Raw genomic sequence first — 15,218 nt, forward strand, 5'->3', positions numbered from 1 at the left:
AATTAATCAATTTTATTTTTGATATAATGGAATAATTTGCAAACTAACATAGCAGCTTGGAATGAAGAGGGGTGACAGAATTAGGTGCTAACTGGTGTCTCTAGCACTTCAAGGCAGAATTCAGTTTTCTTGCATAAAAACGAAATTTAGATTTTGTTTCAAACTCAACCTGTATATGACTTATTTTTCTTATACGTCCTTGAGTTGTTTGACCACATGTTCTTTCAATATATTCTGATAAGTGAGAGAAATAAATTACTCCCACACAGTAAGTAAATACCTCTGAAGAATTTGGCTTCACTTACACAGGGCTCAGTCATTCAGGCTGTCCTTATTTCAGCAGCAAAGAGCCTGGGGTTCATTCTTTTGAAAATGTCTCATTTATAAAACTGGACTACCTTTCTCCCATTCATAGAATATTTCAGATTGCACTGATTTCTGACCCTGGGAAATTATTCTAACTCTGGATACCTTACTACGTAGTTTGTGCAAACAGGACTTTGCACAGCCTTTGCACATTGGTGAACAAGAAGGTCTTCTAAGCCCTTTGAAATCTTAGAGACTAAAGGGTCATATTCCAGCTATTTTGAAAAAGTTCCTTCAGGTACTGGTCGCATCATTTGGTGACTCTAAGACCAGTTCTTTTATTTATTAGGTAACTGTGAACCAGTATTCTTTTACCACTCTGACCTAGCTTTTTAAAATCAATTTTAAATAAATTTTGACTTTATTTTCATGTCTTAAAAAGAATGCATTCTTACATCTTTGATTCCCTGTCTGAAATTCCCTAATCTTTGATTACAGTATGCTTTGTTTTTCATTCTTTTATTTAATGAATCCAGATAGATTCTATGCCCTCATTTTTAACAGATAATGTCCCTTTACCACTCTTCCCCTTCTTACCATTTCAATTCATGATAAATATATAACACTACCCTTTTTACCACACCTCCTCTCTCAGGTGGTTGTATATGTTAAGAAATCTATGTAAATAAACTCTATGGCATGTGATACAAGTATGTATCACAAATCGCATAAAAAATGTATCACATTTTTTAACTGTTACATTTACCTACAACCCACTAACCTATCTCTCCTCAGTGATTACTCTTACACTGATAACCACTGAGTGGTTGATTAAAACAATTTTCATTGAAAAAAAAAAAAAAGTCATAGCTAAAATCTATTTCAGAAGCAGATTGTAGTAAATCAAATCCCAAAAGTGATCATTTAAAGATGTGAAATTGGTACAATTCAGACATAGAAGACTGATGAGTTCGTATCTCAGCCGAGAAAAAGCTATGACATATTCACATTTTGCAATTGCCTGGGGTCTGTGGGTGGAATGGTCAAAATGAATAACTACGAAAAAGGCAGGAAATCTGACCAAAAACTGACTGAAATCAGATATTATTCCTCCTTGTCCTCCTTGAATTTACTCTTCAATTGCACTATGCAAATCATATTTCTAGCTTTTCAGATGAGAGTTTTTAACCTATTTTCTAAGTGTGGGCATGCAATCCAGTCACAGGTAAACTCAATGTCTGTAAAAGATGTGTCTTCAACTTTGCTGGTAAATAAAAGTATGTGAAAATGTCAAATTTCTGAAGTATTTTTTCCTCCTCCATTTGCAAAAGAATCAATACAGCTGGGAGAGGGGTAGATTTCCACTTCTTGTGCAATTTAAATGTCAATTGACCTAATGTGTCCAATGACGTGTCCATTAGTTACCTGGGTACTTAAATGTCTTAGTAGTGAATATGATCCAAGGTCTACTGTCAGATTTCAGGTCAAGGCTGCATCCTAGCTATTTGAATTTTTACCTCTCTGATGAAATGGTTTACTCAGAATTCAATAAAATCATGAAAAATGAAAACTAGCACTCCAAAGCTGTAGTCAATTTTTTGGAACATGAATCACTTAAACAGTACACTGATTAAATCCTTTTGCTTAACAGTTGTACCATAACCCAAATAAAGGTATTTGCTCTCAATATTTAGGTTGAAACTTTTCTTACAAATATTTTCTTTGCCCAGTGTTTGCCATTTATTAGTTTAATATTCTCCACAGGGTTTTTATTTCTTTCATAGCCTATAAAATATCTTTCAGTGTTCTTAAGTGTTGAAAAGAAACATCAATGAAAATACAAAAGTGTGATTCAAAGTTATAAATACGCAAGACAAAAAATATATGTTATTTATCATTAAGCACATTTGGCACTCTGAATGCCTAGCATATTATAAAAATATACAACACTGTCATTTGCTTTGGCCAATAAAAATAAACACATAATTGATTTGATTTTCAAATATATGGTCTTCCACTATGTTTATCCCTTGAGATTTTGACAGTACTAAGTTCAGGAAACTTCTGTCCGTATCTTTCCCATAACACAGTCCTAAACTATAATTAACACAAAGTTTATGACAGATTTAACAATACCTAAGGCTAAAAACTAGATCCATTTCTACTGACATTGTCTACTAAGAGAAAAAAAAAAAAAGATGATGAATTACAAAGCAAATAAAATCATAATGTTTGATTGTCTACATAAACAGTTATAGGCATGCTATATTTATGTTTATTTCGAAAGTCAAATTAAGGAATTGATTTCATAAATACTAAGGTATATAATATAGCTTTACACGTGTGTGTAAATCAAATAGAGTTGATTTAACACACATCACTTCATCTGAAGATATATTTTATGCTTCTGTATCTTCCACACTTTATTTCCAGTGTTTGTTTCAAATCAAAGAATGTATTGATTATTTTAAAAAAGTTTCAATTTTCACAAGCATTTTAGTGCAAATGTTATTCATACAATCTAATTCTAGGCATCTTTTATATGTTCTGGATTACCTTCTGGAGCTACATAATCTTTTATAATAACTATACATTTTATTTGGGCTGTCCTGAGTCATATTTAAACCATGAACAAAAAATGGCTCCCAGGACACAGTGTCAAACCTACACTCAGCTTTGAAGCACTTCTACAAGTAACTGCCCAAACTGTGAATAATGCTGTCACATATTGCCTTTCATCTCTCTTAGATCAAGGAGGATCACAAGAGTATAATAAAAACCAAACCAATCCCCAAAACTGTCCTATGGTTAAAAGCAGAGAATGCAAGAAGGCATTAACAACACAGGCTGAAAAGAAAGGCCAGCATTTGATAAGTAACAACTCTCTTCTGGGTCAGATCACACATCTATCTGCATCAGTACTCTGTTTCCAGAAGAGTTCAATAGCAGATGCTTATGGAAAGTTGGACACGTTGAGGACAATCCTTCCCTTTGTATATTCTTTCAGACCTTGGAAATTGGTGGTTTAAGGTCTTTCTGCTAACATCTAGGAAACGAATCCTCACCTTAAAACTGTAATCTAACTTCTTATGACAAATATAGCCATCTAGTCAGTGTGTTGCTGAGGTCATCTCTATGTCAATCCAGAAAAAATGCACACAATTTACATCGCTCAGAGCATATAACTGCTGAAGTGGTGCAGATTAACTCCAAAAGGCCAACATGTTTGCTGTCATGGGAGCTGAAGCTACCCCAGGTTTCCAAACAAGGTGAAAATCAGAATCACAAGATGAATCACAATCTGATAGAACCATGAAACTATTTTTGAAAACTGGGGAGAACTAACTCTTTACACCTCTTTCCCTTCTACTTTCCTTTCCTCATTGACTCATTCGCTGTTTGCAGGACAACAACGGTTTAGCCTGAAAAATTGTTTTATTGATATATATGTAGTGCTTTAATTCATATGGTATCTTAAGATAAAACCAGGAAAATTACCCAACAGAATATAAACAAGCAGAAGACAATTAGTATCCAAAACTCACTCTGAACTCAGTCATGACTGGCTCCTGAACATTACAACAGGAGAACTGTGAGGGGGAAAAAAAGCATCTCTATTAAAAAAAATATTTCCACACGACAATTTCACAAAAATAGTGTGTGGAATTCTTTGCTTTTAAAAAAAGATTCACACTCCGGATCATCTGCCTGGTTTTGTCTAACCCATTTTTCTGGACTTTTGCTCCCCTCAGTGAGGCACGCCGTTAGTGTCATTCTTAGCCAGAATAGCCCCTTTTCAATCAGATTTTACAAAGTATCTACCCTCTCTATATTCAAATTTGGTTTTAATAAGAATAATATATAATAGGAGTAAATAAATAAATAAACTAGAATGAATCTTTCCACTAGTTTTCTCTATAGAATACAAGTTTAAATAAAGTTCTTCAGGGTGATGATGTCCTTGATTTCTACTTTCCTAGTTTTTACTGAGTATATTTGAATAGTGAGTGCAGTTAAAGTCTAGTTCTCGCCAAGAAAATAAAACAAAAGGTTTAAAAAAAGACAAGTGAAAGACATTACCTTAATCCAAGGCAGAACGTTCACGAGCATTCTATGACTATTCCAAATAAGCTGACAAAATTTCTTTTTTGGCAATACATGCCACATGAAGAACCACTTTTCCTAGTGCTAGACATCCTGCAGGTTAAATAATGGCTCAGACTGGGAGGAACGGTCAGGCAGAAGGATCATATGGTGAAGGTTAACGCTGTGGATACTCACAACAGAAAAGGACATACCACAGCCAGCCATACTGTACTGTCTTTCATCTGGCAGAAAGCTGTAACTTTCTCTCTTGGTTCCTGACAAACATATTTCACTCTGTGGGGCATTTCATTCAAATATAATGCTACTCCAGGACAACATCTTTCATTTCTTAAACTAAACATCTCTGCCAAGGTCTCAGTATTCTTGCTAGAAATTTCTTCTCTAAAAGCATAAGTAAGTTTTGACAAACTTCTTAAGAAATCACAAATTTTTAGCTCTTATAGCTGATACAGAAGGACCAGATCACTTTTCTATGCTCATCTATATATTGTTGATAGACTGTGATTGAAAACTTCCTTTGAAATAGAAGATCTGAATATTTTTGTGTATTTAGCCTTTTCTTTCATCCAGTCTCTTTAGGAATCAGATTACTCTATGGGCTAACTTTTCTGAGAAACTCAAGTTCACATGTAAAGCTTCATTCAATGTTAGGAGGTTGAATATCAATTCAGACCTAGACTTTCTAAAAAACTTCCAAAGCTAAGATAGTATCAAATATGAACATCCTTCACTGGATCATCTATTAGTTGCATTATTATACCATTTCCAATGCCACAAAAATTAAGTTCTGCCATTTTAAAACTATATGTAAATGTATTGATTTGAACAATTTTATAAAAAACTGCATACAGATTTCTATTTAATTAGACAGTTTAGTGTATATACATTTTATAGAAAAATTTTATGGAGTTTCAGATCCCTGAACTGGAAGTAGTAGGAAAAATAGTCTTTTTTTCTGGGTTTGTCTTTCATGCTTTTTCACATATTTTATGTGGTGAAGATAAATAGGTTAGCACCCTAATAAAGGTTATTTTAACCTTTGGCAATGCTTCTTTTTCAACCCTGTCTTTATATAAGACAAGAGAATTAGGAAAGAAAGCTGGGCATGGCTTCATTCTTATGACTGCTAAAACCAAACAATGTTTCCAGCCAAAAAAAAAGTAGTGAGCATCATATGGATTCCAAAGAACCATTGCAATGATTAATTGACCCCAAGAGATGTTTATAGATTTACAAAAGCTGGTTAATTATTAGAGTACATTCTTGTAGGAAAATTAGAAGACAAGCTTAGTTGTGTAGTTGTCCGTTTATAAGAAGGACATACTGACAATTACTGGAAAAATCAGAAGGTTCTGTTAAGAAAAACATTCAAGAAAATTTTACTGAGGAATGTCTTCTCCAATTGTCATTTTTCCAAGTTGGTTAGTAAGCTCAGAAAAATAACTGTTCTCTCAAATTCTAATATATATATATATATATATTTAATATATGTACCTATGTAATTTCTCTAAATACATATGACCAAAATTATGGAAATAACTTATTTCAGAATATACAAAAGTAAATGAATAATGAAAATTTCAGGGACCCTAAAAGTTTTCGTTGACAAAAAAGGTGAATGCATAGATACACAATTAACTCTACAAAAGTCTGAATCTTATTGTAGTTCATGTCAGTCATTCATGACCTACATGACCCAAACTTTTCTAGAAATGCATTTTTAACTTAAGCCTGTCAATGTTCAAAGGAAGCTCTGGGTCCTACATCTTTTTTTGAATACAGGAATAAAAAAATACAGATGCGTAGACCTCAGCTTCAGAGGTTAGACATGGTTCAAGTAAGCATCAGAAATGTATGCTTCAAAAATCTACATAAACTTTAGCTGTCCCTAAAAGCCTTTTTCCAGCTTCTTCTACCTCTACAAAACGAAACAAACAAAACTCTCAAGGGGCAATGAATTACAAAATCCAACAAACAAAACCCCTTAAATACTGTACATTCAAATAATACACAATTTCAAAGGAAGATAACCCAAAACGTTCAGTCAAGTTTGGAGAATGATCACTAAAAACACAATAGAAAAGAAAGCTGTACTTCAGCTTGCAGTTTGTCAAAGGAAGGGAAGTCAGGCAGAAGCATAGGGTAACAAAAATAGAATAGTCACAAATTTACAGTCATCTAATCTTTAATATTTTTCAAAGTCCATATCACATGAGAAAATTGATTCAATTTCAAGACAAGTTTTCTTTTTTTTAAAAAAGTCCCTACTTCAGAAATCAGAGAGAAAAAGTATCTGGAAGATAAAGAGCAAAGGACTAAGTTGCAAGCACCGATGAAAACAAATCTCTAATTACACTACAAATGCTTAATTCTAAAGAAGATATGTCTTAATCATCTCTTGACTTCACTTATAATGTACTCCTTTTAAGTCCCTAGCACTAACTCTTCTATTTGAAATAGATTATGCACAAATGAATCTGCAAGTTTAAATTTGTTGATGCACAACTGTAGTCTCAATATTTAAATCTTTTGGGACCTGCACCATGACTCTCTGGTAAATTCAAGAGCTTCAGGAGCTGATTCTTTCGGATGTTTTCCTGTTGTAAACTCAGACTTGTGAAATGATCAATAGCCACTGCTATTTCCATATCGACATAAATTTTTAAAGTATTTTCCATACAAACAAAACTACTAGATTGAGTATCAGGAGATGGTTTCAAAAATATTAAGCATTTAGGATTCCTTAGCCCCCTCCATTCAAGGACAAACTAGACATAAAGTTATATATTTTTTAGCTAAATTAAGATTGTGTTATAGGGTATGGTTTTGTTTTTTTCCCTTTCTCTATTTCCGCTATTAGAAACTCAAGAATTGCATGGTGAAGAAAGTTCATTGGAACCCTAGATCCTTTTCTGCAGTGCTGCTTCCTAGACAGTCAGACCCTAGCCAACAGTGTCACATGGGGTGACTCTAGCCAATATATTTATTGGACTTTGCACTTGCTCTTGTTGAGCATCACGAGACTCAGATCAGCCTGTTTATCTTGCCTGTGCAGGCTGCTCTAAAGAACACCCTCCAGCATACCGATTGCTGCCCCCAATTTGGTATAATTTGCACAATTGCTGACATTGCACTCTGTTCCATCATACAGGTTGTTAATTAAAATATTAATTATTTTGGTCTCCATACCATCCATGATGGGCTCTATTAATTACTATCCACAAGTTGGATTTTGCACCACAGAACAAAAGTATTTGAGCCTGGCAGTCCAGTCAATTTGCCTTACAGTCTACTTGTCCAGCCCATACCGTAACAAATTTTGAGAATAAGTCTGTGGGAGACTGTTGACAGCCTTACTAAAGGCATGCAATATGCACTGCACTCTCCTTATTCATGGTGCCAGTCACCTTGTGACAGAAAGTAATGAAGTAGATCAGCTCAGTAGAGCAGCATGCTGGCTACTCCCAATCACCTTCTTTGGTGGGTTTAGAAATGGCTTCTGAGAGGATTTGCTTCACAATCTTCCCAGGAACTGAGATAAGGTTGATTGGCCTCTACTTTCCTGGATCTTTCTTCTTGCCCTTCTTGAAGATGAGTGTGATGTCTGTCAGCAGTAACTTCCCCCAGTTGTCATGACCTTTCAAAGATGATAGGGAGTGACCTCAAACTGACATCAGGCATCTTTTTCAGCCCCCCTGGATGCATTACATGTGTTCTCTGGGACTTTTATATGTTCAGGTGAGTTAAGCTGTGCTGTGGTTGAATAACATCTGCTATGTTCTAAACTAAAAGGACTTCAAGCTCCAGGCAATGAGACATGTATGGATTTAAGTGTGGAGGACAACAGAAGCTGGCATGTCACTTTCCTCTTTAGTTTCTCCAAAAGTACTGCTGTTTAACTGAATTACAATATTAGCTGCATCAATGGCCTCTTGTCACAGAGAACAGACAAGTCAGTTAGGAAAGCTCCTGAAATTTTTAAATGGGCATTACTAAAAAAATCTTTTTCAATGGAAAGCAATCTATGTGGACATGCTAAATATCATACATTTAACTAGATCCTTTAAACACCATCTATACACAACTATACACATCTATACCCCCTACCACAAGAGGGACATTGAGGTGCTGGAGCGGGTCCAGAGAAGGGCAACGAAGCTGGTGAGGGGTCTGGAGCACAGGTCTTACGAAGAGAGGCTGAGGGAGCTGGGGTTGTTCAGTCTGGGGAAGAGGAGACTGAGGGGAGACCTTATTGTTCTGTACAAGTACCTGAAAGGAGGCTGTAGAGAGACGGGGGTCGGTCTCTTCTCCCAAGTCACAGATGATAGGACAAGGGGTAATGGCTTCAAGTTGCGCCAGGGGAAGTTCAGGTTGGATATTAGGAAACATTTCTTTACTGAAAGGGTTATCAGGCATTGGAATGGGCTGCCCAGGGAGGTGGTGGAGTCACCATCCCTGGAGGTATTTAAGAAATGTGTAGACATGGTTCTTCAGGGCATGCTCTAGTGTCCAAGATTACTGGTTTGTGGTGGGGTGCTGTGTGGGTGGGTGATGGTTTTTGGTTTGGTTGTTGTTGTTGTGTGTTCAGGTGGTGGGTGGTGGTTTTGTTTGTGGTGTTTTGGTGGTTTTTTTTTTTTTTTTTTGTTTTTTTTTTTTTACTGTTGGTTGGACTCGATGATCTCTGAGGTCCCTTCCAACCACTACGATTCTGATTCTGATTCTGATACGTACACTAGAACTTAGGGAAGTTATATTCAATGATTTGGGATCTTTAGCTCAGCTTTCAAGAGACTCCAAATGCAAATGTACTCACTGAGAACTGATGGCTCTGTTATTACTTCCATTTACAATTATGCATTTGGTTTAGAATTATTTTCCTTTCAAGCTACAGTAATGAGTCTAAAACTCCACAGAACTGAGACATTTTTCACTTTTATATATTTTTCCATTGCTTGTTCTGTTTATTCAATTCATTGTATTTAGAGAAATAAGAATAGGAAGCATAATTAATGACATCACTATACTTTGATATGTCATACAAACTAAATATCATTTAGAAAAATACTATACCATTTGGCTAAATACAAGGTCCAAATGATATCTTTAGTGTCATGCATCATTAGTGGGCTTTCCTTTGGAAAGTATTCATTTGAGTCTGGCTATTTAACCAAGAATTAGAGATAAGCCATGAATATAGTTTCTGTTTAAAAATTAAAAGAATTTCAGGTGGCATTAAGAACTGAGATCTCATGGTGTAAGGCCAGAAAGCAATCAGAGCGCATTCTGCATGAGCTGTGAAATCGGAGTGTTAATGACAGCCACAAGTCTTAATAGCTGTGTTTGTGTTTATTTTATCAGATACTGATGCAACAACCTAATTCCAAGGCCAGGATATCTATCGGATAACTAGAAAAACAGATTTCAGCATTTTTAGATAAGCATTATTGGTAAAGGAGGTAGAAAAGAGAATTTATGTATCTGATGATGCCACAGACTGAGAATGGCATGCAATTCATTAACAAAGGGGCTGAAGAAGAAGGATCATATCAAGAGATTGTTGATACACATTCATTGAAAAGATAGATCCTCCAATATGTTACTTAGGAGATAATTTTTTCCCTCCTTTTTAAAAGAGGAGGATGGATCTAATGAAATTTTCATTATACACTTTTTTGCTTTTCTGTAACACTGTATAAGAAGTTTGATATAAAAAAGATCATATTCTTTGCAGTATACAATACTGAAAGGCTGGATTCTGATCTGACATTTATAAGCAATTACAAGAGCTAGACATGCGTAAGAGTGTCAAGATACAAGAAATGTTATGGGGACCTTCTAATCCATAGGATACATTTATTTCCTGGCACTAGCCAGAAAACAGCAATCACTGGCACAAGCCCACAATCAGAAGCTCACAGCCTGAGACAAACCACATCATGAAGGATTATCTGAAAAGAAAACAAAACACAGTGTATGTGTCTAATTTGGACATGTGATAAGAATAGTAAAAGATGGGAGATGTAAAGGATTTGTTGTTTTTAATGGTGTTTACTTCTCAAGAGTTAGCACAAATGAGGTAGTTTTTATTTTTCTCCCCCCCTTTCCTCCTTCGAAAGAGAAAGAGAAAGAGAAAGAGAAAGAGAAAAACTGCTACCTAGTTGCCATGGAAGGCAAGCAAAAAAATAGGAATGGCTATATGTCTGAGTGTGGATATGTAAAAAAAATGTGAAGGAAACTCCTGGTCAATAATTTCAAATGCTGTCAAAAAGACTGGGATTTTAAAATTCTATATAATCAAGCTCAGAAGCAGAACAACACTTTGTCTCAGGGCAACAGATTTATTCCGTTTGATGAAGGAAGCAGTGATGGATTTCTCTTTAGCTTGGCTGCAACTTACAAAGTTACTTTCTTTTTGAAAAATCATGACTAAATAGCCCGAATTTAAACTAAATTAAAAAAAAAAAAAAAAGAAGTTTTGAAAAACACAGTACTTACTTTCTGTGCCATGTAACCATCAATATTGGTACTTTCCTTCTTGAGAATAAGACATAGCTCCATATGCTGAGTCAGTGTAGGAAAACAGTAATTTATTCAATGGCCACTCTTCTAAGTAAAGAATTGTCTTAAAACTAGGATCATATTCGATTGGTTCAGCTTTCTGACACACTGGCCAATTCAGCCATTTTGCATTTGGCTCACATCATACTCTCATCAAGAATACAACAATCCTGATAGTTACATGGTACAGAACCTTCAGAGCTGTGTAAAGCAAATATGTTGTCAGATTTTGTCCACCAGAGGTAAAGTGAGCTCTGCCTTGTAGATCATTTTCTACATGGATGGACTGCTGATGAAAGGTTGCCTTAAGATCAGCCTTCTGGAGCATATAGGCTGGAATTCTCCAAAGTCCACATGAAAGACATGAAAATATCACTAAATACCAGGCTCATACTTTCTGAGACATCTGTTGGCCAGATCTTCCTTCTCATCTGGGATAGCCTGCTTGACATTGCACAATACAACAGACAAAAAACACTACTGCCATCAATTGCCTTTGAATGTCTTCGGCATCATAGGGGAGCTGATCTGAATACAAAAAGATCCTGGTAATTGTTCAGGTGAAATGATTACTATTCATGGTATTGTGAGCAAGATAAAGACCCTTCCTCCAGCTCATTCACATGCAATCCATTTTTCACATGATATGGTGCCAAACTTGTACTAAAAATACTACTGCTCAATATGCATAAATGAGGAAAACATAAGGACTTTGGCAAAGACTAGAGTTTTCCCCATGCTGTTTCCCAACCTCACCTTCCACAGAGCACTGGATACACTGAGTTTATAATGAAGATATTAAACAGTAATTTAATGAAGACTGGTGCCTAATGACTTATTGCATTGTGATATTTGCAAATGGTTTAAATAGGTGATTGCACACTAGCGATTTTGTAGAATGATAGATAATACTGAATAAAATCATGACTGAAATCTACATAATACTGGTAAAAAAAAAAAAAAACAACCAACAAATAATGACTACACCACAAAATAGTGGACTATTCCAAAAACCTTTGGACAAGATTCAGTACATTTGTATTGGTTTGCAATAAGGAAAGGTTTTTCTGCCCTTCTCTCTCATTTCACTCACCCTATCCAACAGTGAAATCTGCAGTACAAAATGGTGTCCAGATATTTTTCTCTTCCTTCACACCCTAGCATATGGGATCTCTTAGCCCAGCAATATGTACTCCTCCCTACACACTTGTTTGAGGCCCAACAGATAGCCACCGGTATCATGTGTCATTATTTGGCTCTGCTTCAGCACTTTGCTATAAAACACTGAGGCCAGAAAGGAGGGAATAGGAAATATAGACTGTTCCAAGCTTCTGCTGCTTGTTTCTGCAGAAGCAGAAAGTCCGTGTGATTTGGTATCACCCAGCTGCAGAGAATGGAACAGCTAAAGACACATGGAACCAGGCAACCTAGTACTGAGGATGGCTAGTGTGGGCTAGGCAGAGCAGAGTGTAGGTCCATTATAGTTCAGCCACACATTTCTCACAATCAAACTCTTCAGCACAGACAAGACATATGCTTGAAAAAAAAAAGAAAAAAAGAAAAAAAGAAAAAAAGAAAAAAGAAAAAAGAGAAAAGAGAAAAAAAGAAAAAAGAAAAAAGAAAAAAGAAAAAAGAAAAAAGAAAAAAGAAAAAAGAAAAAAGAAAAAAGAAAAAAGAAAAAAGAAAAAAGAAAAAAGAAAAAAGAAAAAAGAAAAAAGAAAAAAGAAAAAAGAAAAAAGAAGGAAAAATATGACAAATAATGCAGGGTATAACTCTAGTTGCAGCCATCAGTCTTGAACACAGAAATGCTCACTCACTGAAAAAAGTATATCCTTCATGGGTGTATATATTGCGAATTTATCCCATACACTGCTCTGTAGAAAACATATGTTCTTGTATTTTTCATCACAAGAAGCCAAGGGCTTGAGTAACTTATTTGACATCAGTCCCCAGTTCAGCCTTTGAGCCTGCTGTGCAAATTAAAATGTCATCTCATGATTCTTCTGTCATGATCTGAAACTAAACACTTACTCTGAGAATTGGTCCCTAAACCCATGTTCTATTTCTTTCCTAATAAACTCAATAACAATTTGAAAAAAAAAAAAAAAAGAAGAAAAGTGTGGCAATGTCAGAGGGTGATACAGTGCAAATCTCTCTGAGATGAGCTGGCTTTTTTCCCCTGCCTTCTGCACTCCTTCCTTTTCTCCCTGGCCTTAGGAGCACCTGCCCAAGTGCGATTGCTGACAGACAGATGGAACAGACTGCCTTGCTGACAGACAGATGGAACAAAAATGCCCATGTAGTTTTCGGTTTAGCAATTAAAAATAAATAAATAAATAAAAAATAGATCATGGGATTATTTGGGCCGAACAGAGTGAAACAAGAACAGCTCAATTGAATTACAATATATAAGACTCCAGCCTACTGGCTGAATAATTCAAAACAGGATATTTTCCTTCTTTAATATACGAACAGATACTTCCTTCCTGTGTGAAGAAATAAATCCTTCAACTTTCTGCTTTTTATTATTTTAGAAAGAAGCCAGGGATCAGAGAACATCAACTAATGAGACTGTTCTTTTTTGTATATATATTTCAAATTAAAATGAAAAAAAATCCTAAAATTTAAGCCAGATCTCTATGTTTACACACACACATTTCCTGTCTACCAAATGATTCCTGGGACTCCTGCCTCAAACATTTTGCATGCTCTTACAATAAGACAGTAATTCTGAAAATGCATCTTAAAATAGCTGCTGAAAGAGAGAAGAAAAAAGTAAAATTACTCCAAGTCATCAAGTCATTGGTAATATCATACAAAGCCCAAATATTTTCTAAGGGGAGGGGAGTGACAAAAGAAGGCTGACACACAGATGACTGAAGACTGATCAACTGTAAACTGCACTGCTCCGACTCACAACATATTTGGTTTCATAACTCTCTATGAGCCATACAAACATATGATCCTAAATAGGATCTAATCCTGCCAGTAGCAGAGCTATCTCATCAATTCCCTTTGCAAAATTACAGTGGAATATTGACAAATGGCTCTTGCAAAGATGCAGCAGCTGAATAAGCACATTCAGAGACAAGGGTTGATGAAAAAACCCTCAGTCATATCCTTTTAGGTCTCAAATGGCCACATTGCTATCAGTTTTCTTTGCTTTACCTGAAACCACTACAACAAAACAAAAAAAGAAGCCAACGACTTGTTCAATTAGAGAAAGCAGTGCTCCAGACAAATACATAGGTAAGTAATTAACAGTTGCCTTACTGTGCATACCGAGCCTAAAACTTCCCATGTAGATTGTGTCTTTTAAGGCTATAAAAGATAAAATTGGTTGAAAGATTCTTTTCCTTGCTTACTGAATGACAATATTGATCCCACAGACATTTTTATTTTTTACTTAATTGTCACTAAGTTCAGTTTTGTATGTGATGTTATTCCTCAAATTCCTTTGGAGCCTGGTGTATATTTTCAGTATATTATTGTTCTCAGTCTATCATGAAAATGAATAAAATACATACTCAAATATTGTTGCCATTATAATCTGTTATTAAAATACTAAAAAGCTAAAAATTTTAGAATAAAAGTAGCTGTTTCTTTATTCTCATTTGATTGTCCTTTAATTATAGAAATATATCGGGTTCTATGGTCAGTGTGACGTTAATAGCACAGTAACTACCAGAGCATTTCAAAGAGCAGGAATCAATTAATCCATGACAAATACATTTAAATAACCTACATATAACAAACATTTCTTTATTTCTGGACATCCAACATGTTAATTCTAGCCCTGTAGCCCTTTCATTTTCTTTTCTTTCCAACAGGTACACGATTGCTTAAGAAGAACAATATTTATTTTTTACATGAAGTTTTTATGCTAATGACTGTGCTTACTTCAGAAAAAATGAAATCATCCACATTTATTTCTTCATAGTCATCCTCCACTTCATCACTTTTAACAGCTGCAAGAGCACTGGCCAGTTTCTTTCGCAAAAGAAAACCCTTCCAAAATGCCTAAACAAAAAATTTAAAGCATGTTATACAAAGCCATAGATCAAACCCAAATTCAGATTCTCTACGTTATCCCATTAGGAAGATAAAACATCTTGGGCCTTGGTTTAATAGCTCAATGATCTGTTTTTTGAACTTTATGTGACATTTAAAACTACAAGACAAATTAAATGCCAGCATATGTCTAAAGCTTAGAGTACTCAAGAGGCTCTCCACCACTAAGCAGAAAG

The 15,218-nt window shown here is 35.3% G+C and overlaps 1 protein-coding gene across 1 annotated transcript in view; it reads right to left on the reverse strand.

Annotated features, from left to right (window-relative positions):
- LRRIQ1 (leucine rich repeats and IQ motif containing 1) overlaps positions 1 to 15,218 on the reverse strand; it is a 113,956-nt gene that overhangs the window by 56,015 nt on the left and 42,723 nt on the right. The window contains exons 17-18 of the mRNA XM_074168290.1: positions 14,872 to 14,991; positions 13,484 to 13,486 (exon numbers count right to left, since the gene is read on the reverse strand). Of these exons, the coding sequence (XP_074024391.1) occupies positions 13,484 to 13,486; positions 14,872 to 14,991 (123 nt within the window). The remainder of the gene's footprint in view (positions 1 to 13,483; positions 13,487 to 14,871; positions 14,992 to 15,218) is intronic.

The sequence above is a fragment of the Numenius arquata genome, chromosome 2, assembly GCF_964106895.1.
Source record: "Numenius arquata chromosome 2, bNumArq3.hap1.1, whole genome shotgun sequence".
In the NCBI taxonomy this organism is placed as follows: Eukaryota; Metazoa; Chordata; class Aves; order Charadriiformes; family Scolopacidae; genus Numenius; species Numenius arquata.